The following is a 24,300-nucleotide window of genomic DNA, read 5'->3' on the forward strand; positions in this document are numbered from 1 at the left end:
AGTCACTTTAAAAAGCTAGTATGAAGGTTTAAAGACAAGTAGTAAAAAAAATCAGCTGTAACTGAAGTAAGTAGTTAAGGGATACACAAAATAAAAAGAAGTAAAATATAACAACAAAAAATAAAACGTGACAGGCAAGTGAAAATGGAGTGCTTTTTTTGATTGATTGACAGACAGGAAAGTAGGATTTATTGGTGGGCATGAGCAAGGAATGGACAACAACACCAAGGCTCTTGTGAGTGCAGGGCCTGCCATTTGTCCAAGGGGCTGTGATTAAGGATGTATTTAACCCCACAGCCAACTGGGTTAAGTCACTTTTCTGCCACGACATGTTCAAATTCATCGACTTTAAACTTAGTAAATCCCCACTCTTGGACATGTGAATCTTCTGGTGGCCAGGGAACTTGAACTTGGCCCTGTATAGGGCCTCAACCACATGCTCCTTGTTCTTCAGCTTGGTGGGGATGGACATGATGACTTGACAAGTGTGTACTGTGGCCACTGTGCCCTGGGGCTTTCCAGAGGCACCCTACCTACCTACCCAGAGCTTGTCAGCCTCAGCACAGGAGAATGTCTTGTTGATGTGGATGATGTAGAAGGGGTGGAGATGTGTTTGGATGTGAAAACCATCTTTGCCACAGCTTTTCACCGTGTACTTGTTGGCAGAAATACGGGCAGCCTTCGGTGGAGAACTGCTCATACTCATTTGACACCATGTAGCCACAGAGTGGGAACTTTTGCCTTCTTCTACCCCAGGTAAAAGATGTGGATCTTGGCATCAGGGTCACCTTGGCAGAAGCAAGACTCTGGGTACAGATTGTTCTTACAATACTAGTAATACCAGGCATGGCAGCAGCCCATGGTGACAACAGGATTTTCAGAAGCATGATGAAGGGAAAGAACAAAACGTAGTGCTTTTAGAATGCCTTCAAACTTAAAGTGACTGTCAGCTTAAAATAATTGGGTATATATACAGGTTGATGTATATACACATACATACATACATACCCATACACACACCTCATGATAACCACAAATCAAAAACACCTACAATGGATACACAAAAAAATAAAGAGAAAGGGATCAAAACATAAAACTAAAGGAATCCATCAAACGATAAGGGAAGAAATGAAGAGAGTAAGACTGGAACAGAGAAGAACTAAAAACACAACCAGAAAACAAGTTAAAAAAATGGCAATAAGTATATACCTGCCAATAATTATTTTAAATGTGAATGGACTAAATGCTCCAATCAAAAGACATAGGGTAGCTGAATGGATAAAAAAGCATGACCCATCTATATGCTGCCTGTAGGAGACTCACCTCAGATCTAAAGACACACATAAACTGAAAGTGAGGGGATAGAAAAAGATATTCCATGCAGATTGAAAAGTAAAGAATGCTGGGGTGGCAATACTCATGTCAGACAAAATAGACTTTAAAACAAAAACTATAACAAAAGACAAGGAAGTGCATGCCATAGTGTTAATGGGGTCAATCCAAACAAGAGGATGTAACATTTGTAAATATTCATGCACCCAACATAGGAGTGTCTAAATATATAAAGAAAGTATCAACGGAAATAAAGGGAGAAATTGACAGTGATACAGTAATAATAGGGGACTTTAATACCCCACTTACATCAGTGTATAGATCATCTAGACACTAAATCGGTAAGGAAACTCTGGCCTTAAATCTGGTATTTGACCGGATGCATTTAATAGATAAATATAGAACATTTTATCCAAAAGCAGCAGAATACATATTCTTTTCAGTTGCACATGGAACATTCTCCAGGATAGATCATGTTAGGTCACAAAATGGAACATTCTCCAGGATAGATCACATGTTAGGTCACAAAACAAGTCTTAATAAATTTAAGAAGATTGGAATCATATCAAGCATCTTTTCAGATCACAGTGATATGAAATTAGAAATCAAGCACAAGAAAAAACTGGAAAAAGCAATAATATGGGGAGGCTAAAAATCATGCTACTAAACAAGCAATAGATCAACGAAGGAATGAAAGAGGAAATAAGAAAATACTTTGAGACAAATGAAAATGGAAACACCATTACAAAATCTATGGGATGCAGCAAAAGCAGTTCTAAGAGGAAAATTCATAGTGGTACAGGCCTACTAGAAGAAATAAGAAAAATGTCAAATAAACCATGTAAACGTACATTTAAAGGAACAAGAAGAAGAAGTACAAGCAAAACCCAAAGTTTGTGAAAGGAACAAAATAATGAAGATCAGAGTGGAAATAACTGAATTTGAGTCTTTAAAAAAAAGGAAAATTCAATGAAACTAAGTGTTGTTTCTTTGAAAAGATAAACAAAATCAAATATTTAGCCAGACCCATCGAGAGAGAGCCCAAATAAATAAAATCAGAAATGGAAGAAGAGAAGTTACAAACAACACCACCAAAATACAAAGGATCATAAGAGACTAGTATGAACAATTGTGTGTCAACAAATTAGACAACCTGGGAGAAATGGATAAATACCTAGAAATGAACAATTTTCCAAGACTGAATCATGAAGAAATAGAAAATCTGAATAGATCTGTTACTAGTAACAATATTGAATCTGTAGTTTAAAAACAAAAGTCCAGGTCCAGATGGCTTCACAGGTGAATTATCTCGAACATTTAAAGAAGAGTAAGTACCTATTCTTCTCAAAATATTCCAAAAAAGTGAAACGGAAGGAACACTTCCAAACGCATTTTATGAGGCCAGTGTTACCCTGATACCAAAATGAGACAAAGACACCACCAAAAAAATAGTCTACAGGCTAATGTCCCTGATGAACACAGATGCAAACATCTTTAACAAAATATTAGCAAACTGAATTTTAAAATGCATTAAAAGGATCATACACCATGATCAATGAAATTTATCTCAGAGGTACGAGGATGGTCTAACATCTGTAAATCAATCAATGTGATATACCACATTAATAAAACAAAGGATAACATCAAATGATCATCTTAGTAGATGCAGGAAAAGCATTTGATAAAATTCAACATCCATTTATGATGAAAATTTTCAACAAAGTGGGTACAGACAGAACGTATCTCATCATAGTAAAAGCCATTTATGAAAAACCCACAGGTAATATGCTCAGTGGTGAAAAGCTGAAAGCTTTTCCTCTAAGATCAGGAGCAAGACAAGGATATGGATTCTCACTAGTTTTATTCAATACAGTATTGGAAGTCCTGGCCCCAGCCATTAGGCAAGAAAAAGGGAAAAAGCATCCAGATTGGAAAGGAAGCAGTAAAACTGTCACTATTTGCAGATGACATGATATGTATAAAACCCCAAAGACTCTACCAAAAAACGATTAGAACTAATAAATTCAGTAAAGTTTCAGCATAAAAAAATATATGGAAACCTGTTGCTTTTCTGTACACTAGTAATGAACTAGCAGAAAGAGAAATTAAGAAAACTTTTCCATTTACAATTGCATCAAAAAGAATAAAATATCTAGGTTTCAATTTAACCAAGGCACAAGACCTATACTCTGAAAACTATGAGATATTGAGGAACAAAATGGAAGATGACACAAAAATAATGGAAATATACTTAGTGCTCATGTATTGGAGAGTCAATATCATTAAAATGTTGATACTACCAAAAGCCATCTACAGATTCAATGCAATTCCTGTCAAAATACCAGTGGCATTTTTGACTGAATGAGAACAATCCTAAAATTTGTATGGAACAGAAAAGATCCCGAATAGCCAAAGCAATCTTGAGAAAGAAGAACAAAGCTGGAGATAATATGCTTCCAGACTTGAAATTATACTACAAAGCTTTAGTAGTCAAAACAGTATAGTACCAGCACAAAAACTGACACATAGATAAATGGAACACAGTAGCGAATTCAGAAATAAACTGAAGCTCATATGTTCAATTAATCTACAACAAAGGGGGAAGGAACATACAGTGGGGAAAAGACAGTCTCTTGAAATAAAATGGTGTTGGGAAAACTGGACAGCTATATGCAAAAGAATGAAACTGGATCACTTTCTTACACCATATACAAAAAGAAACTCAAAATGGATTAAAGACTTAAATGTAAGACCTTAAACTTTAAAATTCCTAGAAGAAAATATAGGCAGTACGCTCTTTGACATGGGTCTTAGAAATATTTTTTTTGAATCTGTTTCCTCAGGCAAGGGCAACAAAAGTAAAATTAAACAAATGGGACTACATCAAAGTAGTCCCATTTGTTTAATGGGACTAAATGGAGAATATATTTACATGTGATATATCCCATAAGGGGTTGATATCCAAAATATATAAATAACTCATACAACTCAATATCAAAAAACAACCAGATTAAAAACTGGGCAGAGAACCTGAATAGACATTTTTCCAAAGAAGACATACAGATGGTCAACAGGAACATGGGAAGGCTTTCAACATCACTAATCATCAGCAGAATGCAAATCAAAAGCACAGTGAGATACAACTTCACACCTGTCAGAATGGCTGTTATCAAAAAGCAAGAAACAACAAGTGTTGGTGAAGATGTGGAGAAAAGGGTACTGTTGTGCACTGTTGGTGGGAATGTTAATTGTTGCAGCTATTATTAAAACCATGGAGGTTCCTCAAAAAATTAAAAGTAGAACTACCATATGCCATATGATGCAGCATTTCCACTTCTGGGTATTTATCTGAAGAATACAAACACACTAATTTGAAAATATATGTGTACTCCCATGTTCATTGCAGCACTGTTTACAGTAGCCAAGATATGGAAGCAACGTAAGTGTCCATCAGTAGATGAATGGATAAAGGAGGGGTGTGTGTGTGTGTGTAATGGAATACTACTCAGCCATAAGAAAGAATGAAATCTTGCCTTTATGGCAACGTGGATCAACCTGCAGGGTATTATGGTAAGTGAAATAAGTCAGACCAAGAAAAACAAAGACTGTATGATTTAACTTATATGTGGAATGTAAAAAACAAAACAAACAAACTAAACTAAATAGGAGCAGACTCGTTGATATCTAGAGCAAACTGGTGGTTGGCAGAAGGGGGTGCATCTTGGGGGGATGGATGAAATAGGTAAAGGGAGTTAAGTGGTACAAACTTCCAGCTATAAAATTAATAAGTCACAGGCATTTAATGTGCACATAGGGAATGTAGTCAGTAATATTGAAAAATATGGTGATGGATGATAACTGGTCTTATTGTGGTTATCATTGCATACTGTATAAAAACATCTAATCACTATGTGGTGCACCTGAAGCTAATATATTGTATGTTAATTGTAACGCAATTGAAAAACAAAATGTATATAATTTATTGTATGGATATAATCTTTTGTGATAGAATCTTGGTATATTATATAGGACCATAATATTAGCATTAACATACCATATTTATTCATTCAACAAATGTTTATTGTGTTCTTACTATGTGCCTGGGACAGCTCAAGAAGCTTGGGTTATATCAATGTGCAAAATACACTTACAGAGTTTACCATTCTACTAGTACTACTATTTATACATATATTTTAATGATATTCTACCTTTATTTCTAAAACTACAGTGTAGGCTTTTTAAAATTTATTTATTTTTGTTTGTGTTGGGTCTTCATTGCTGCGCACAGGCTTTCTCTAGTTGCAGTGGGCGGGGCTCTAGTTGCGGTGGTTTCTCTTGTTGCGGAGCACAGGCTCTAGGCATGCGGGCTTCAGTAGTTGTGGCACACGGGCTCAGTAGTTGTGGCCCGTGGGCTCTAGAGTGCAGGCTCAGTAGTTATAGCGCACGGGCTTAGTTGCTTTGCAACATGTGGGATCTTCCCAGACCAGGGCTTGAACCCATGTCCCCTGAATTGGCAGGTGGATTCTTAACCACTGCACCACCAGGGAAGCCCTACAGTGTAGTTTTTTAAGGAATCTCCATACTGTTCTCCATGGTGGCTGTATGAATTTACATTCCCACCAATAGTGTAGGAGAGTTCCTTTTTCTCCACACCCTCTCCAGCATTTATTATTTGTAGACTTTTTTATGATGGCCATTCTGACTGGTGTGAGGTGATGGAGGTTCCTTAAAAAACTAAAAAATAGAGATACCATATGATCCTGCAATCCCAGTCCTGGGCATATGTCCAGAGAAAAACATAATTTGAAAAGATACATGCACCCCAGTGTTCATTGCAGCACTATTTACAATAACCAAGACATGAAAGGAACCTAAATGTCCATCAACAAATGAATGGATAAAGAAGATGTGGGGTGTGTGTGTGTGTGTGTGTGTGCGTGTGCATGTGTGTGTGTGTGTGTATACATAAACACACACATACATATGTATACAGTGGAATATTACTCAGCCATAAAAAAGAATGAAATAATGCCATTTGCAGCAACATGGATGGACCTAGAGATTATCATACTAAGTGAAGTAAGTCAGAAAGAGAAAGACAAATACCATACGATATCATTTATATGTGGAAGATCAAAAAAGAAAAATGATGCAAATGAACTTATGTACAAAACAGAAATAGACCCACAGACAGAAAACAAACTTATGGTTACCAAAGGGGAAAGGGGAGGAGGGATAAATTAGTTTGGGATTAACATATACACACTACTATATATAAAATAGATGATCAACAAGGACCTACTGTATGACACTGGGAGCTATACTCAATATTTTGTAATAACCTATAAGGGAAAAGAATCAGAAAAAGAATATATATATATATATATATATATATATATATATGTAACTGAATCACTTTACTGTACATCTGAAACTAATACAACATAGTAAATTAACTGCACTTCAATTTAAGAAAAGGTAAGAAGAGTTAAGGGGTGAGGTGGTAGCCTGAAAAGGGGGTGGAGTCAGGAAAGAGTTCAGTTTTAGGAGGTGGTAAGAAGTATCTCTGATTCTTTGGTTCTGCTGGTCTTTTACTTTGGGATACATTTTGAAGACATTGATGATGGTGATTGATTGATTGATAGATGAATTTATAGCCTAATTCTTTCAGTCATTCTGTTGATTCAAAAATACCTGGTGCATATCAATATGCTGACACCAGAAATCAAAGGAAAAGCAAAGGGGCCTGGTCTTCAGAGGTGCTTGGTCTGGTGGGGAATGTTCTTCACTAGACTGGCAAATATGTTGCATTTCCAATAGCACCAGTGAGTTTAGTAAGCATAGAAACATCTGTGCTACCTAAATGGGATGGGAAGAGTATTTTTTAAGTTGCATTTAACAATAATCTGCATTTCCAATGACTCCTCTCAATATTCTTGTGTAGTAGAATTCTGGTATAAAATAAAGTTCGAAAAAATAAAATAAAATAAAGTTCGTTATTATAAGAAAAAAAACTACAGTGTATCTTGCTGCAAATACGGTGTTTAAATATATATTTAAATTGCTTGAAGAAATTAGGGGTAAAAGTGTTGCTTTCTATTTGTTTGTATTTCATTTGTGCCTTGTAAGCATTTTTTGATATCCAGAGTGGTTATTTAGAAGTGGCTTTGATTTATTAATTCACTGTTACTTGTCATGTATGCATACACAATACAGAGTTATAACAGGAGGAATGATTAATCCATGTCGATGATGAAGTAAGAATATTCAGCATGAAATATCTATTTGTAGGTTTTAATTATTTATTCAGGATATTTATGAACTGGAGTAGCCCATATTTCTCTGGGTCACTTTTTTTTTTTTTTTTTTCGGTACGCGGGCCTCTCACTGTTGTGGCCTCTCCCGTTGAGGAGCACAGGCTCCGGACGCGCAGGCTCAGCTGCCATGGCTCATGGGCCTAGCCTCTCTGCGGCATGTGGGATCTTCCCGGACCGGGGCACGAACCCGTGTCCCCTGCATCGGCAGGTGGACTGTCAACCACTGCGCCACCAGGGAAGCCCTCTGGGTCACTTTTTATTTTTTTAGAGATTACTCTGTTGTGATTATATCCAACAGGATTACAGTTAGAATGAATGTATTGTATTTGCACAGAAATTGTCACCTGTGCTAAGCTTTTACACTTCTTATTTAGCTGCCACATTTGTACTATCTGCCAGCTTTTTTTAATAATTGCTTACACTTTTACTGTATATAAATTACCTTAATTAAATTGGGTAACCATTGCTGAAGTTGTGTTCAGTCTGTGGAACTGCAAAATTCCCAAAGGCACTGATTATTTGCCAGTTGACTAATTGTAGAAAGGAATTTTAGTTAGCATATGCTTGATAAGCTACGTGTCAGGATTCCTCAAAGCTACCCCCTGGTTTGGTGATTCATAGGACTCAGCATATAGTCATATTCAGGACTATGGTTTATTACAACAGAAGAGTACAAAGCAAAATCAGGAAAGGGAAAAGGCACGTATTGGTTAAAGTCCAGAGGAAACCAGGCATAACCTTCCAAGAGTCCTATCGCAGTGGAGTCACACAGGATGTACTAATTTCTGCAGCAGCAAGTTATGGCTACATATGTGAAGTGTTGTCTACCAGAGGAGCTCATTAGAGACTAAGTACCCAAGGTTTTTACTGGGGACTGGTGACATAGGCACTTTCTGCCTGGCTCTTACCAAATTCCAGACTCCCAGAACGAAAACAGGTGTTTTCTTTCTAGGTGCCTAGATGAGGTGCAGCAATCCCTTCTCAGGGAAAGTTTAAAATCAGTACAGGGAACGGTTTACCATTCAAGTTCCCAGACAACAGCCAAGGGTCACCCTCTTAAGAAGGCTCTTCTAAGATGAAATTTTTGTTGACTCTTGAAGGATAGTAAAATATGCCTGGAAGTTGGTCAAGAAAAGAGGGGGAGAACGTAATATAAGACATTCAAGGAACGGCATGGAATCGTGAAAATGTGCGGTACATTTAGGCAATAGTTTATTGTGGTTTAAATACAAATGCATAATGAGCTCTGTAAAAGTAATGGAAATCACCAGGACCCAGACTAAAAAGAAGGAACTGATAAACAGTAAGTTCAAGAAAGTATGCTATGGAAGCTCTAGGGATAGGCTAGTCTTGAGAGTAGCAGCTTTGGTTTTCACCTACTCAGGGGTAAGATTCAAGGCCTTGAGCGCTCTATAAGGTGGAGAGTTCTTAGAACTCAGATTTAAGCTGAATCTGTTTAACATAGGTACATACTCCATAGAAGAATAGGATAGAAAAAAATTTTCCCATCAATCCAGGGAGATGATAAGGAGATGACAAGGAAGCTTATCTGTGTCACGCTGGGCTGTGGGTTTCAAAAATAGTTTTCTTGGATTCATAATCATGGGCTTTCCCTCACATGGTTTATGGTTTGAATTTACATTATTTACATAGTCTAAAAATCTCAAGCTGAAATACTAACCTCAAAAGTAATTCTGGGTTGGTGATCCCCTGGAGCATCTGAGAGAAGCAGATGCAGAATCACTGTGGAGTTGTATGATGTCAACCCAGGCTACCGAGAATTCTCTCATATTACAGCTACACTGAAAGTGAAATGACAAGAAAAAGTTATAGAGTACCTAAAGAAGCAATCAACATTAGGAAAAGTTAGCAACAAAATAAGTTATCAGCCAACTTGACAAAGTTAGCACAAAAAACAAACAACATGATCAGATTGTCAAGAACCACAGATATTAGAACTATTTGATAAGAATATAAAGTAGGTATGTTTAATATGATATGAGTCATGAGCATAATTTTATAACAGAAAATTTTAAACTTAGATGAAGTAGACAACATTCTAGAAAAATACAACACTGAGTCTTCATTGCAGTTATTTCACAGTAGGCAAAAATGAGAAATAATCTAAATGTCTATGAACAGGAGAACTAATAAATTATGGTATATTCATGCAGTGGAATACTATATGGCAGTTAGAATTATTGAATAAGTCTCACTTTGAGTGGAAAATGAAAAACTCCATTCAGTGAAAAAGTAGGTTGTAAAATTATGCAAACAGTATGGTACCATTTACATACAGTTTAAAAACATGATACATAATTACAGTTTACTAATACAAATGTAGTGAAAATATAAAAACAACATAAATAGTAAATATAAAGTTTAGGGTTTTATTACTTTTCCAAAAGAAGGGGGGAAAGAAGAGAACAGTATTGGTTAGGGTCACATATTAGGCTTCAGTTGCATCAGAAGTAGATTTAACGTGTTTTAAAATTTGATGAAGATGGGATATGGGAACACTGCTGTTCTTTATATTCTATATACTTTTCTGAATATGTAAAATATAACAAAATATATAAAAATTTAAAGTACTTTGCATTAAAAGGCAATTGAGAGAAGATACAGAAACAGGTTAAACCTGTACATTCCTTATTTTAAACTGAACTGTTTATATCTTTCATAGATTATTTTGTTATTCTCTTCTTACACCTTTTTTTTAACATCTTTATTGGAGTATAATTGCTTTACAATGGTGTGTTAGTTTCTGCTTTATAACAAAGTGAATCAGTTATACATATACATATGTCCCCATATCTCTTCCCTCTTGCATCTCCCTCCCTCCCACCCTCCCTATCCCACCCCTCTAGGTGGTCACAAAACACCGAGCTGATCTCCCTGTGCTATGTGGCTGCTTCCCACTAGCTATCTGTTTTACGTTTGGTAGTGTATATATGTCCATGCCACTCTCTCACTTTGTCCCAGCTTACCCTTCCCCCTCCCCATACCCTCAAGTCCATTCTCTAGTAGGTCTGCGTCTTTATTTCCATCTTGCCCCAGGTTCTTCATGACCATTTTTTTAATATTCCATATAGATGTGTTAGCATACAGTATTTTTTCTTTTTCTGACTTACTTCACTCTGTATGACAGACTCTAGGTCCATCCACCTCACTACAAATAACTCAGTTTTGTTCCTTTTTATGGCTGAGTAATATTCCATTGTATATATGTGCCACATCTTCTTTATCCATTCATCTGTTGATGGACACTTAGGTTGCTTCCATGTCCTGGCTATTTTGAATTACGGTTTTCTCAGGGTATATGCCCAGTAGTGGGATTGCTGGGTCGTATGGTAGTTCTATTTTTAGTTTTTTAAGGAGCGTCCAAACTGTTCTCCATAGTGACTGTATCAGTTTACATTCCCACCAACAGTGCAAGAGGGTTCCCTTTTCTCCACACCCTCTCCAGCATTTATTTTTTGTAGATTTTTTGATGATGGCCATTCCAACCAGTGTGAGATGATACCTCATTGTAGTTTTGATTTGCATTTCTCTAATGATTAATGATGTTGAGCATTCTTTCATGTGTCTGTTGGCAATCTGTTTACACCTTTTATAATCAAAGTTTGTGGGGAAAGTAAGAGCAAAATGATTTAACATGATATGGTGATGCCAGGATCAATCCTTGTTTGAGTTTTCCAGAATTCTAGTAGCACAGTGAAATGTTGCCTGCCCCTAAGATCTTTTCTCCCTTGATCTCTACGCGAGTCAAACTCCCTTCCCTTTTTCTTTTCCTCTCTTCCTCTCTCTTTGGGTCTCTAGGTCTTTCTCTCCTGGTCCCTATCTCTTGGGGTATGCTTTGGGGGTTATACTGTCTCAGGACCTGAGGGGCTTCATCTCTTTGGGTCTCTGTCTTTCTGAGCCCTCCTGCCCCCACGTTCTGTTTCTCATACTTGCACTTTCTCAGGGTCTGTCTCTTGCTTACTGTCTCACTTGGTGCCCCTCCCCCATGTCTTTCTTCCTCTGTGTACATATGTGTATGTTTATATGTGCCTTTGTGTGTCTTTCTGATTCTCTGTCTCTTTACCTCCCTCTTCCAGGGTCCCCTCTACCTTACCTCCTGTGTCTTTCTCTCAGAGTATAGAGCTCTTTCTCTCCTAGGGTTGTCTTTTTTCTCTCTCTTCTTCTGTGGGTGTGTGTGTGTGTGTGTGTGTGTGTGTGTGTTTTGCACCCATCTCCCACATCCTTACCAATCTCTTTCTTTCTCACTCTCTCCCTGGGTTGGTTGGTCTATATGTCTTTCTCTTAATCTCTGTCTTAATCCCTCTCTGGAGTCTTTCAGCTTCTTCCCTTATTTGCCTACTTATTTATGTTTCATTTATTTTGTTTAGGTAAAGCTACTTCCTCTTCTAATCCAAGCAGCCCAGCTCCAGACTGGTACAAAGATTTTGTTACAGATGCTGATGCTGAGGTTTTAGAGCATTCTGGAAAAATGGTGCTTCTCTTTGAAATTCTTCGAATGGCAGAGGAAATTGGGGATAAAGTGTAAGTTCTTTTCCTATTTTTATTATATGAACATTTTGATAACATTTTTATTGTTTAAACAATTTATTTAAAGCAATCTGTTTTGTTTTCTTCTTTTCTAAAGGTGTAATTTCATGGTTAGTTTAGTGACAGCTATCTTCCTTCTAAGTCACTGTTTCTGAGTGCATATTCTGGTTATTTCTTCAGTGCTGTTTTCCCCTTCTGGCTATAGTATCTTGAACTTATTTCCTTGAGCCAAGTCTCTAGTTGATGTTTGTATTTCATCACTTTCAGAATCATTTTTCAATCCATGCGGTGTGGCTTCTACCCTATTACTTTACTGAGTTTTCCCCCCTAAAGTCACTTAATGACCTTCTAATTTCCAAATCTAGTGGACACCTCTCAGACTTTATTTCTCCTCTTTGGCTACTCTCTTTATTATTTCTCCTTTGTTTTTTGTTCCTGTTTATTTTACTTCTAGCATTTGTGCCCCCTTTCCCTTCCCTGGATTCGAACCCCCAATCTTATCCTTCATTTTATTATTTAAAAAACATACTTTCAAAGTTTTGAACCAGACCTACTGTTTAGGCTTTTATAAGATCCCAAGTTCTGGTCATAAAATATTTTTAAAATATAATGCTTTTGATATAACCATTTTTTTGTTAAAAAATTTAAGCACTTTAACATAAGGCTAAAATAAAACAATCTTCTATCTTAAAAAATGTCAAATTTAGTTTCTTTAACTTTCCTGGAAAGAGGTAGCTCTGTTATATTTTCATACCACCTTTTAATATACCTCTACTCTACACTTAACACATTCTGATGTACTTGTGTCTTTTCGCTGGATAGTGAGTTGTTTGAAGGCACAAACTGTTTTATTCCTTTTTAATTAACTCCTTCACCTGGCATCTAATAAGTACTCACTATAACTTATTTTTGTTACATATTGCCACTTATACAGAAACAAGTGGTTCAGATAAGGGGTGATGTTGGCTTGGAATGGAGTGGTAGTAGTGGAGATGAAGGGTATGTTTTGGAGTAGAAACAACAGCACTTGGTAGATTGAATGCAGGGCAGTAAGAAGGAGAGAGTAGTCAAAGATGACCCTCAGGCTTTCCCCCAAGTGGCTGGTAGATTATGGTGTTATTTACTAAAATGGAGAAGATTAAGGGAGAAGTAAGTTTATTAGAGGTAGTAAGGAGTCCTGCTCTGGCTTTGTTAAGTTTCCAAGGCCTATTAGATGTCCGTGAGAGATGTCAAGTAGAAAGTGGATATTTGAGCTCAGAGTTCCTGAAAGACCAAGAGAGATTAATGCTCTAGACATGCTTATGCTTTCTTATCTATTAACTTCTGTAGTTTAAAGTTAATTTTTATTGGATACCATACAAGAATTTTATGAGTATAGGGGAAATTTTAGTAGTCTTTTAATTTCCTAACCAGTTCAAGAATCTCTTCTACCATGTTCATCATGGATGTTCTCCTGATCTCTCCTGGGTAGAATATTTTGCATCTCAGAAGGCTCCCTATAGTTGAATACTTCAAAGTGTTAGAAAATGGATCCTTATCTTTAGTTTATACTCTTCCTATAGCTATTTCTCCCCTGGTCTAAAATAGAATATATCTACTGCTTTTTAAAACTACTGTTATAATGATCATTTTTAGTTATTAACCCAACTGATAGGTGTTATCAACGTTAAGACTATAAAACTGCATTTCTGGAATTGTGATTACCACTATTCTTTATTTGTCCAACATTTCATTATGGAAATTTTCAAACATAACAAAAAGTAGAAAGAATTTTTAGAGTGAATACCTATATACCTGTCACCTAGAATCTATACTATATTCTATATTTTATCATACTTCATTTATTACATATCTATCCATCATCCATCTTATTTTCCTGATGCCTTTCAAAGTAGGTTGCAGACATCACTACTACTATTTCAATTGTCTCTTCAGATAATGGTGGGTTTATCTCTCGTTACTTTTAGCTTTTTCTTCTCAGTTGTTTTATCTGTTCTTTATATGGCATAATTTCAGTCCTGACATGGTCTTGAATATACTTCATTTTTTTAGCACTTATCTCAAAATATGGTCACAAACACTTCAGCTGAATTTTTATTAACACAGAATTATAGTGACGCTGGTTCTTGTTTATTCTGGACCTTTCTTTCCATTCCTGCAGTCTGATGGAGCAGTTTTCCAACATCCAAATAACACTATTGGTTCATATTGACTTGTGGTCAACTAAGACTTTTTTTTCTAAGAAGAACTTTTGTCAAATCAGATTCTTCTATTCCCTATTTGTGCAGCTGAAGCTTAGGCGGAAATTCATTTTTTTAGCATATGAATATCCAATTTTGCCAAGACCATTGTTAAAAATACTAATTTTTTCCATTGAATTGCTTTTGCCTATTTCTCAAAAACCAATTAACTATAGTGTAGCTTTATATCGGGACTATATGCTGTTCCACTGATTTGTGTTGGCCTCCTCAGTACTACACTATTTTGATTACACTAGCTTTGTGTTGAAATCATGTAGAGTTAGGCCTCCAACTTTTTTCCTTTCAAAATTGTTTTGGCTACTCTATGTACTTGGCATACCCATATAAACTTTAGAATCAGCTTTTTAATTTCTACAAATTTCTAATTTTTAATTCTTTTGGATATTTACTGAGGTTTAGATTAGAATCATGTTGTTTGTGAATCTTCTAATCCATGAATACTAACTTGTCTTTTTAGCCTTGTTTTCAGCCAGTCTCTCATATCTCTGGACCTGATTGAAGATTTTCTTGAATTGGCTAGTAGGGAGAAGACAGAAGATAAAGATAAACCTCTTATTTATAAGGGTGAGTTACATTTGTATATCATAATTTTAAAAACATTCATTTAAACGTATTGTATACACATTTTAACAATAGAAGAAAACAATATTACCCAGACCCACAACCCTAATATACCTATTTTTTCTGTCCTTTCTTTTTGTCCTTATCCATATAAATGTGGTGTTTGTTGCTGCAGTTGTAGCAAAATTTTTTTTGTTTTTTTTAAACAGCATTATTGAGTTATGATTCACATATTATGCAGTTTACCCATTTAAAGTGTACAATTCAATGGTTTTTAGTACATTTTCAGAGTTGTGTAACTATCACCATAGTCAATTTTCGAAATTAATCAACACCAAAGAAACCCTGTACCCTTTAGCTGTCACTCTGCTAACCCCCTTTCTACCTCTTTACCCCTAAGCAATCACTAATCTACTTTGTTTGTATGATTGACCTATTCTGGATCTTTCATATAAACAGAGTCATATAATATGTGGTCTTTTGTGACTGGCTTCATTCACATAGCATGTTTTTAAGGTTCATCCAAGTTGTAGCAAGTGTCAGTGCTGTATTCCTTTTTGTGGCCTAATAATATTCCATTTCATGGATAATACCCACATTTTGATTATTCATTAATTCATAGATATTTGAGTTGTTTTCTCCTTTTGGCTATTGTGAATAGTGCTGCTATGAACATTCATATACAAGTTTTCATTTCTTTAAACATCTGTTTTTAATTCTTTTGAATATTTAGTTAGGAATGGAATTATTGGGCCATATGGCAATTCTAAGTTTAACGTATTGAGGATCCACCAAACTCTTTTCTACACTGGCTGCACTATTTTACATTCTCAAGAAGTAGTGTTCAAGGGTTCTGATTTCCCCACATCTTTACCAACACTTGTTTTTGTTGTTGTTGTTGTTGTTGAATTGTAGCCATCCTAGTGAGTGTGAAATGGTATCTCATTTTGATTTTGATTTGTATTTCTCTAATGACTAATAATGTTGACCATTTTTTCATGGCCATTTGTATATCTTTGGAAAAATGTTTATTCAGGTCCTTTGCCTATTTGTCTTTTTGTTATTGAGTTGAAAGACTTAAAAAAATTATTTTTAATTAAAAAATTTTTTTCTGCATACCAGGCCCTTATCAGATACATGCCTTATAAATATTTTCTCATTCTTTTCATTGTCTTTTCATTCTCTTGGTAGTATTCTTTGATGTGGAAAAGGTTTTCAGTTTGATGAAGTCCAATTTTATTTTTTTTCTTTTGTTACTTATGCCTTTAGTGTTATATCTAAGAAATCATTGCCAAATCCAAGTCTATGACTATTTACCCCTATGTTTCCTTCAAAGAATTATATAGTTTTAGCTCTTACAGTTAGTTCTTTCATGCATTTTGAGTTAATTTTTACATTTGGTATGAGGTAAAGGTCCAACTTCAGTCTACCAGTTGAGAAGACTGTTCTTTCCCCATTCACTGTTCATGGTACCCTTGCAAAAAATTAGTTGACCAAAGAGACAGGTTTATTTCTTGACTGAGTTTTATTCCATTGATCTGTATGTCATTCCTCATGCTAGTAGCAGTCTTGATTACCTTTACTTTGAACATAAGTTTTGAAAGTGTGCGTCCCCCTACTTTGTTCCTCTTCAAGATTTTTTTGGCTATTCTGGGTCCCTTGCAATTCCATATGAATTCTAGAATTAGCTTGTAAATTTTACAGAGAAGTCAGCTTGGATTCTGATAGTGATTGCATTGAATCTGTAGTTCATTTTAGGAAGTATTGCCTTCTTAACAATGTTAAGTCTTCTGATCTATGAACATGGGATGTTTTACCATTTATTTAGGTCTTTAATTTCTTTCACTGATGTTTTATAGTTTTCAGTGTATGCATTTTGCATTTCTTATGTTAAATTTATTTTATTCTTTTTGATAGTATTTTAAATGGAATTGTGCTCTTTTAGTTTTAGATTCTTCATTGCAAATGTATAAATTAAGTCTTTCATAATAACTCATTTATTAGTTCAAATAGTGTTTTGTGGATTTTTGAAGGATTTTCCTTATACAAGATCATGTCATCTGCAGATGGAGATAATTTACTTTTTCCTTTACAATATGGATTACTTTTATTTCTTTTTCTTGACCATTTCCCTCCTTAGAACCTCTAGTATGGTGTTGAATTAAAGTGACAAAACCAGGGCTTCCCTGGTGGCGCAGTGGTTGAGAGTCTGCCTGCCGATGCAGGGGACACGGGTTCGTGCCCCGGTCCGGGAAGATCCCACATGCCGCAGAGCGGCTGGGCCCGTGAGCCATGGCCGTTGAGCCTGCGCGTCCAGAGCCTGTGCTCCGCAATGGGAGAGGCCACAACAGTGAGAGGCCTGCGTACCGCAAAAAAAAAAAATCAAAAAAAAAAAAATAAAGTGACAAAACCAGACATCCTTTTCTTTTTCCTAATCTTAGAGGGAAAGCATCTGATCTTTCACCATTCTGTATGGTGTTATTTGTATTTTTTTCATAAATATCATTTATCATGTTGTGGAAGTTCCTTGTATCAGTATTTCCAGTTTTTTGAGTGTGTTTTTCTTATCATGAATGTGTATTGAACATTGTGAAATGATTTCTTTGTGTCTACTGAGATGATCATGTGGGGGTTTTATTTTTATTAATTCGTTAGTTTTAGATTTTTTTTCAGGAATAATTTATTCTTATATACTTTAAGATGTATCCTAAGACTTTTAAACTTTTTTTTTTTTTTGCGGTACACGGGCCTCTCAGCGCTGTGGCCCCTCCTGTTGCAGAGCACAGGCTCCAGACGTGCAGGCTCAGCGGCCATGGCTCACGGGCCCAGCCGCTCCGCGGCACGTGGGATCCTCCCAGACTGGGGCACAAACCCGTGTCCCCTGCGTCGGCAGGCGGACTCTCAACCACTGCGCCACCAGGGAAGCCCTAAACTTTTAATATTATTTAAAAGGAAAACAATTGAAACACATCCTGTTTGTAGGAATATCATTAATAAAACTAGATCATTTATTCCAGAAATCCTTAATATTTGAATCTTGTAGGATATTACAGTCCTTAGGACATAAACAAAATTTGACTTGATGAGACATACTTACTTTTGCTGTTTTGTTTGTTTGTTTTAGTCCAAATTCTCAAAGGAGTAGATTTTTTTTTGAAGTATAGTTGATTTATAATATTATATTAGTTTCAGGTGTATAGCATAGTGATTCAGTATTTTTGCAGATTATACTTCATTAAAAGTTTTATAAAATAATGGCTATAATTCCCTGTGCTATACAATACCCCTGTCGCTTATTTATTTTATACATAGTAGTTGGTATCTTTTAATCCCTTATGCCTCCTTTACGCCTCCTCTCTTGCTTCTCCCCACTGGTAACCACTAGTTTGTTTTCTATACCTCTGAGTCTGTTTCTGTTTTGCAATATACCTTTGTATGTGTTATTTTTTATATTCTACGTATAAGTGATATTATACAGTATCTGTCTTTCTCTCTCTGAATTATTTCACTAAGCATAATATTCCCTAGGTCCATCCATGTTGCTGAAAATGGCAGAATTTCATTCTTTTTCTTATGGCTGAGTAATATTCCTCTGTGTGTGTGTGTGTGTGTGTGTGTGTGTGTGTGTGTGTGTGTGCACGCCACATCTTCTTTATCCATTTGTCCATTGATGGACACTTGGGCTGCTTCCATATCTTGACTACTGCTGTGTACATGTATGTGTGTACATGTATGTGTTTGAATTAGTGTTTTCAGGTTTTCTGATATATACCCAGGAGTGGAATCGCTGGATGATATGGTGGTTCTATTTTTAGTTTTTTGAGGAACCTCCATACTGTTTTCCATAGTGGTTGCACCAGTTTACATTCCCACCAACAGTATACAAAGGGTTTCCTTTTCTTCACATCCTCGCCAACATTTGTTATTTGTAGATATTTTGATGATAGCCATTCTGGCAGGTGAGAGGTGATATCTCATTGTGAGTTTGATATGCATTTCTCTAATAATTAGCTATGTTGAACATCTTTTCATGTCCCTGTCAGCCATCTCTTTGTCCTCTTTGGAAAAATGTCTGTTCAGGTCTTCCACCCATTTTTTGATACTGTTGTTTGTTTGTTGATATTTAGTTGTATGAACTGTGTGTATATTTTGGATATTAACCCCTTGTTGGTCATATTGTTTGCTAATATTTTCTCCCATTCTGTGGGTTTTCTTTTCGTTTTGTCAATGGTTTCCTTTGCTGTGCAAAAGCTTTTAAGTTTAACTAAGTCCAATTTGTTTATTTTTGCTTTTATTTATTTTGCCTTAGGAAATAGATCCAAGAAAATATTTTTACACTTTATGTCAAAGAGTGTTCTGCCTGTGTTCTCTTCTAGGAGTTGTATGGTTTCAGGTCTTACATTTAGGTCTTTAATCCATTTAAAGTTGATTTTTTTATACAGTGTGAGGAAATGTTCTAATCTCATTGTACATGTAGCTGTCCAGTTTTCCCAGCCCCACTTACCAAAGAGACTGACTTTTCTCCATATATATTCTTGCTTCCCTTGTTGTAGATTAATTTACCATAGGTATGTGGATTTATTTCTGGGCTCTCTATTCTGTTCCATTGATCTATGCATCTGTTTTTCTGCCAGTACCACACTGTTTTGATTACTGTGTAGCTTTGTAGTATAGTCTGAAGTCTGAAAGGGTGATACCTCCAGTTTTGTTCTTTTTTTCCTCAGGATTGCTTTGGCAATTTGGGGTCCTGTGGTTCCATATGAATTTTAGGGATTATCTATTCTAGTTCTGTGAAGAATGTCCTGAGTATTTTGATGGGGATTGCATTAAGTCTGTAGATTGCTTTGGGTAGTATGGCCATTGGATCAGAAGAATTAACATTACTAAAATGACCATACTACCAAGAAGCATCTTTTAAACTAACGTACTGAATTTAACTAAAAAGTTTGCTGAAAGACATAAATCTCAGTGTTGTCAACTTGTTTTATATTAAGACTCTAGGGTGTGATGATATGAATTTTGCTTGGAGTGGAAGTAGTAGTATTATGTTTGCAGTTAAAGAATTAGAAAGAAAAAAAATTAGAATGGAAATTATGTATGATAAAATATAAAAGTGTCATAAGTACTTTATCCATTGGTGTTTTAGTATGAATGTCAGGCTTGGGTAAAATTTTACCGCACTGTGCAAATGTTGACATGTCTGATCAGTGTTTAACTTATAAAATCACAGTTCTTTACTTGTACATACATGCTCACAAATATGTAATTGTCATGAAATAGGAACATATGCTGATATTTGTGGCTAAATCATAGAATATTTTTGGCACATAAATAGGCATTCTGTAAATATTTGTTCAGTGAATGAATAAACGTGTTCTATGTCTCTGGTTTTTATCTGTTTAGTATCAACTTGTTGATAACAAGGTGGGAAACCTGGTCATTTATAGATTTAATTAAAAAGAAGCTTCATGAGCATAATACAGCTTAATCATACTTTTGAAAGTTTTATAGGATTCTAATCAAGGAAATATTTTCAGACATTTACATGTAGATGAAATACTTTTGAAAAGTACCTTTGCTATTCAATATCTGTTGGAAGGAAATCTGTAGTGAATTTATTTGTAATACAATGAATTATCCCTTGATTTAAAAAATTTGTCTTGCTATGCAAATTGACTATATATGACCAGCTTTTTTTTTAAATTTTTAAAAATTTTTTGGCTGTGTTGGGTCTTTGTTGCTGTGCGCAGGCTTTCTCTAGTTGCAGTGAGTGGGGGCTACTCTTTATTGCAGTGCACGGGCTTCTCATTGTGGTGGCTTCTCTTGTTGCAGAGCATGGGCTCTAGGCACCCGGGCTTCAGGAGTTGTGGCTCATGGGCTCTGGAGCGCAGGCTCAGTAGTTGTGGTGCACAGGCTTAGTTTCTCTGCGACATGTGGGATCTTCCTGGACCAGGGCTCAAACCCGTGTCCCCTGCATTGGCAGGTGGATTCTTAACCACTGTGCCACCAGGGAAGGCCTATGACCAGCTTTTAAATGGCAAGCAAGGAAGAAAGTCTTTTAGTACTAGGATAACAATATATGTCTCTTTTTTCTTTTCTTGTTGAATTTTCAGGTGAAGGGAAGTGGCTCCGAAACATAGACTATTACCGTTTAGATGGTTCTACAACTGCTCAATCAAGGAAAAAATGGGCTGAAGAATTTAATGATGAAACTAATGTGAGGTAGGAAGCATTTCTGAATGTATAGATAGTTTTTTAAAAATCATTTTAAATCTACATATAGTAAAATTTACTCTTTTTAGTGTCTACTACTATAATTTTTGACAAATGCAAGATGTAGTCAAGATATAAAATGGTTTCATCACCCCTTAGGAAATTCACTTATGGAATCATACAATTTGTAGCCTTTTCAGTCTCACTTTTTTCACATGGCAAAATGCATTTGAGATTCATCCACATTGTTGCATATGTCAATAGCTTGCTCCTTTTTATTGTTGAGTAGTATTCCATTGTATGGATGTGTCCATTGTATGGATGTATGGTTTGTTTTCATTATATGGACATATTCGTTGTGTGAATGAGTAGTTTGTTTAACCATTTCCATTTGAGAGACATTGGAATTGTTTCCAGGTTTTGAAATTAAAATTGAAGGTGCTTTAAACATTCATGTATAAGTTTTGTGTGACCATAGATATTTATCCAAGTGAAATGAAAATCCAGGAGTGCAATTGCCGGGTTATATGGTAAATTTATGTTTAGCTTTGTAGGAAATTGCCAAACTGTTTTCCAAAGTGGTTGTACAATTTTGCATTCCCACCAGCAATGTTATGAGGGTTTCAGTTGTTCTGCGTCCTTGGTATTATCATATTTAAAAATAAAAAAATTTACCCATTCTAATAGGTATGTAATGGAATCTCATGTGATTTTAATTTGCATTTCCCTAATGTTAGTTGATGTCAAGCATCATTTTATGTGCTTATTGGCCATTTTTATATCATCTTTGGTGATACATCTGTTAGAGTGTCTTAAGGTTAATGAGGTATTCTTGATCTCTTTACTTATTGTAATAATTTGAATAATATACTTTAAACAACTGCAGGTAGAGGTTGTGTTCTATAGGTGATGTTGATGTTGCTTTTAACTATCAGCAATTACATACTTGAACTGCATTTGGAAGAGAAAAATTTATGTGTATACATACATATAAACATTTGCACAGACACATACACGTTGAAAGCATTGCCTTTAAGAAAGTGATGAAGAGATGGGGTGAGTTTAATGCAAAGATGGCTAAGATATGACTTACTAAATGTTCTAAAGTATGAAAGGTATTATATTTTGTGTGTAAAACGTGTTTTAATTCTAACAGAGTCCTGAACTACACCTAGGGTTAAAACTAGGGAAATTCCAGTTAGACCATAGGAGGAGTATATTCTTATTACGTATTTAAAATCTGTAGAGTCTGAGAGAGCTTACAAAGGGATTGTTCGAGTACAGTAAAGTTACTTTAAAAATGATTACATAACTTTTTAAAGAATAAGTACATTTTTATATTTTGTTTGCCATGTTTTAAACAATTATTATTTGTGCATGAGTGTGAAGAAGTAATTTTATTGAGTTATCCTAGTCTAATTTGTCAAATTTAATCTAAACGTTTGGCTTGCTCAGTTTCCCAAATTTGTAAATATCGTAATAGCATATGATTTGTCCCATAATAGTCATATTTGATAACTAGTAGGGAACAACATTGAAATGTGGATGTTGAGCTGTCAGCTTGGCTTTTTCACTAACAAATTAAGCCTCCTAAACATATGCCAGAAAGTGTCTCTGATTCAGATTCATCATGTATATATATATATACACACACATACACATATCACTCACACACACACACACACACACACACACCATGGATTTGAGGGGTTACTCTTGAATAGCTAAATCTGTAAACTTGTCTGGATTAAATTCACAAATGTGAGAGATTATGTCTGTTTTTCTACCTATCTTCTGTTTTCTCATGACTCAGTAATGTTCAGAAATAGAATATAAATAATTCTGTTTATTGTTAACCAGTTAGAAAGACACATTAAAATAAGTTTTAAGATAGTGACTTAATGTTGTCTTATGTGGCGAGGAAGCAGTTTTAACAGTCTCAGGGCCCTTTTTTTTTACTTTATTTTATTTATATTTATTTATATGTTTATTTTATTTAGAGTCAAAGGAACTTACAAAGACAGTATAGAGAGGTACTGTGACCCTTTCACCTAATTTCTCCTAATGGTTACATCTTACCTATGATATCAAAACCAAGAAATTGGCACTGTTTCAATGTGTGTGTATATCTATGTTTTTTTTTAATCACATATGTAGAGATTCCTGTAAGCATGACTGCAGTCAAGGTACAGAAATATTCCATCACCACAGAGATTCCTCTCTTTCTGACCTTTTATAGTCATACCCATCCTGACCACCAACGTTGCCACAATCCCTAACTCCTGGCAATAACTCATTTTTTCTCCATCTTTATAATTGTCATATCAAGACTGTTATATAAATTATATCATAGTATATGTGACCATTTGAGATTGGCCTTTTTCACTCAGCATAATGCCCTTTAGTTTCGTTCAAGTTGTTGTGTATATCAATAGTTCATTCCTTTTTACTACATAGTCGTATTCAATGGATTGGATGTACCAGCTTGTATAATACAAACTGAATGTCTACTGCAGGGCATTTTGTTCATTTCCAGGTTTGGCTATTACAAATAAAGCTGCTATGAACATTGTGTACAGGTTTTGTGTGGACCTAAGTTTTCATTTCTCTAGGATAAATGCCCAGGAGTGCGATTTCTAGTTTACATGGTAAGTGATTATTTCATTTTTTAAGAAACTACCAAACTGTTTTACAGAGTGGCTGCACCGTTTTACCTTCCCTTCAGTAAAGTGTGAGAGATCAAGTTTCTCTGCATCCTCACCAACGTTTGATTTTATCACTGTTTTTTATCTTGGCTGTTTTCATAGGTGTGTAGTGGTATCTCGTGGTCTTAATTTGCATTTCCCTGGTGGCTGGTTATTTTGAACATTTTTTTCATGTATTTATTTATCATCTGTATATGCTCTTTGGTGAAATGTTTCTTCACATCTTTTGCGCATTTTCTAACTGGATTGTTTGCTTTTTTATTGTTGAATGTTGAAAATCCTTTATATAATTTAGGTATGAGTAATTTTTCATATGTGGTTTGCAAATATTTTCTCCCAGTCTATGGGTTGTCTTTTCATTTC

General features: G+C 35.5%; 1 protein-coding gene and 1 pseudogene across 19 annotated transcripts in view; one reads left to right on the plus strand and one right to left on the minus strand.

Annotated features, from left to right (window-relative positions):
- Window positions 1–24,300, plus strand: part of ATRX (ATRX chromatin remodeler) — a 242,183-nt gene that overhangs the window by 167,244 nt on the left and 50,639 nt on the right. For all 19 annotated transcript variants that reach the window (XM_022580857.2, XM_022580851.2, XM_022580859.2 and 16 more), the window contains 3 exons: window positions 12,038–12,191; window positions 14,916–15,022; window positions 21,133–21,241. In XM_022580857.2, the coding sequence (XP_022436565.1) occupies window positions 12,038–12,191; window positions 14,916–15,022; window positions 21,133–21,241 (370 nt within the window). The remainder of the gene's footprint in view (window positions 1–12,037; window positions 12,192–14,915; window positions 15,023–21,132; window positions 21,242–24,300) is intronic.
- LOC111178194 (large ribosomal subunit protein uL16-like) lies at window positions 183–5,495 on the minus strand (annotated as a pseudogene).

The sequence above is a fragment of the Delphinapterus leucas genome, chromosome X (genome assembly GCF_059928025.1).
Source record: "Delphinapterus leucas isolate spDelLeu-1000000601 "Yukka" chromosome X, BTC_Dleu_Yukka2, whole genome shotgun sequence".
Taxonomy (NCBI): domain Eukaryota; kingdom Metazoa; phylum Chordata; class Mammalia; order Artiodactyla; family Monodontidae; genus Delphinapterus; species Delphinapterus leucas.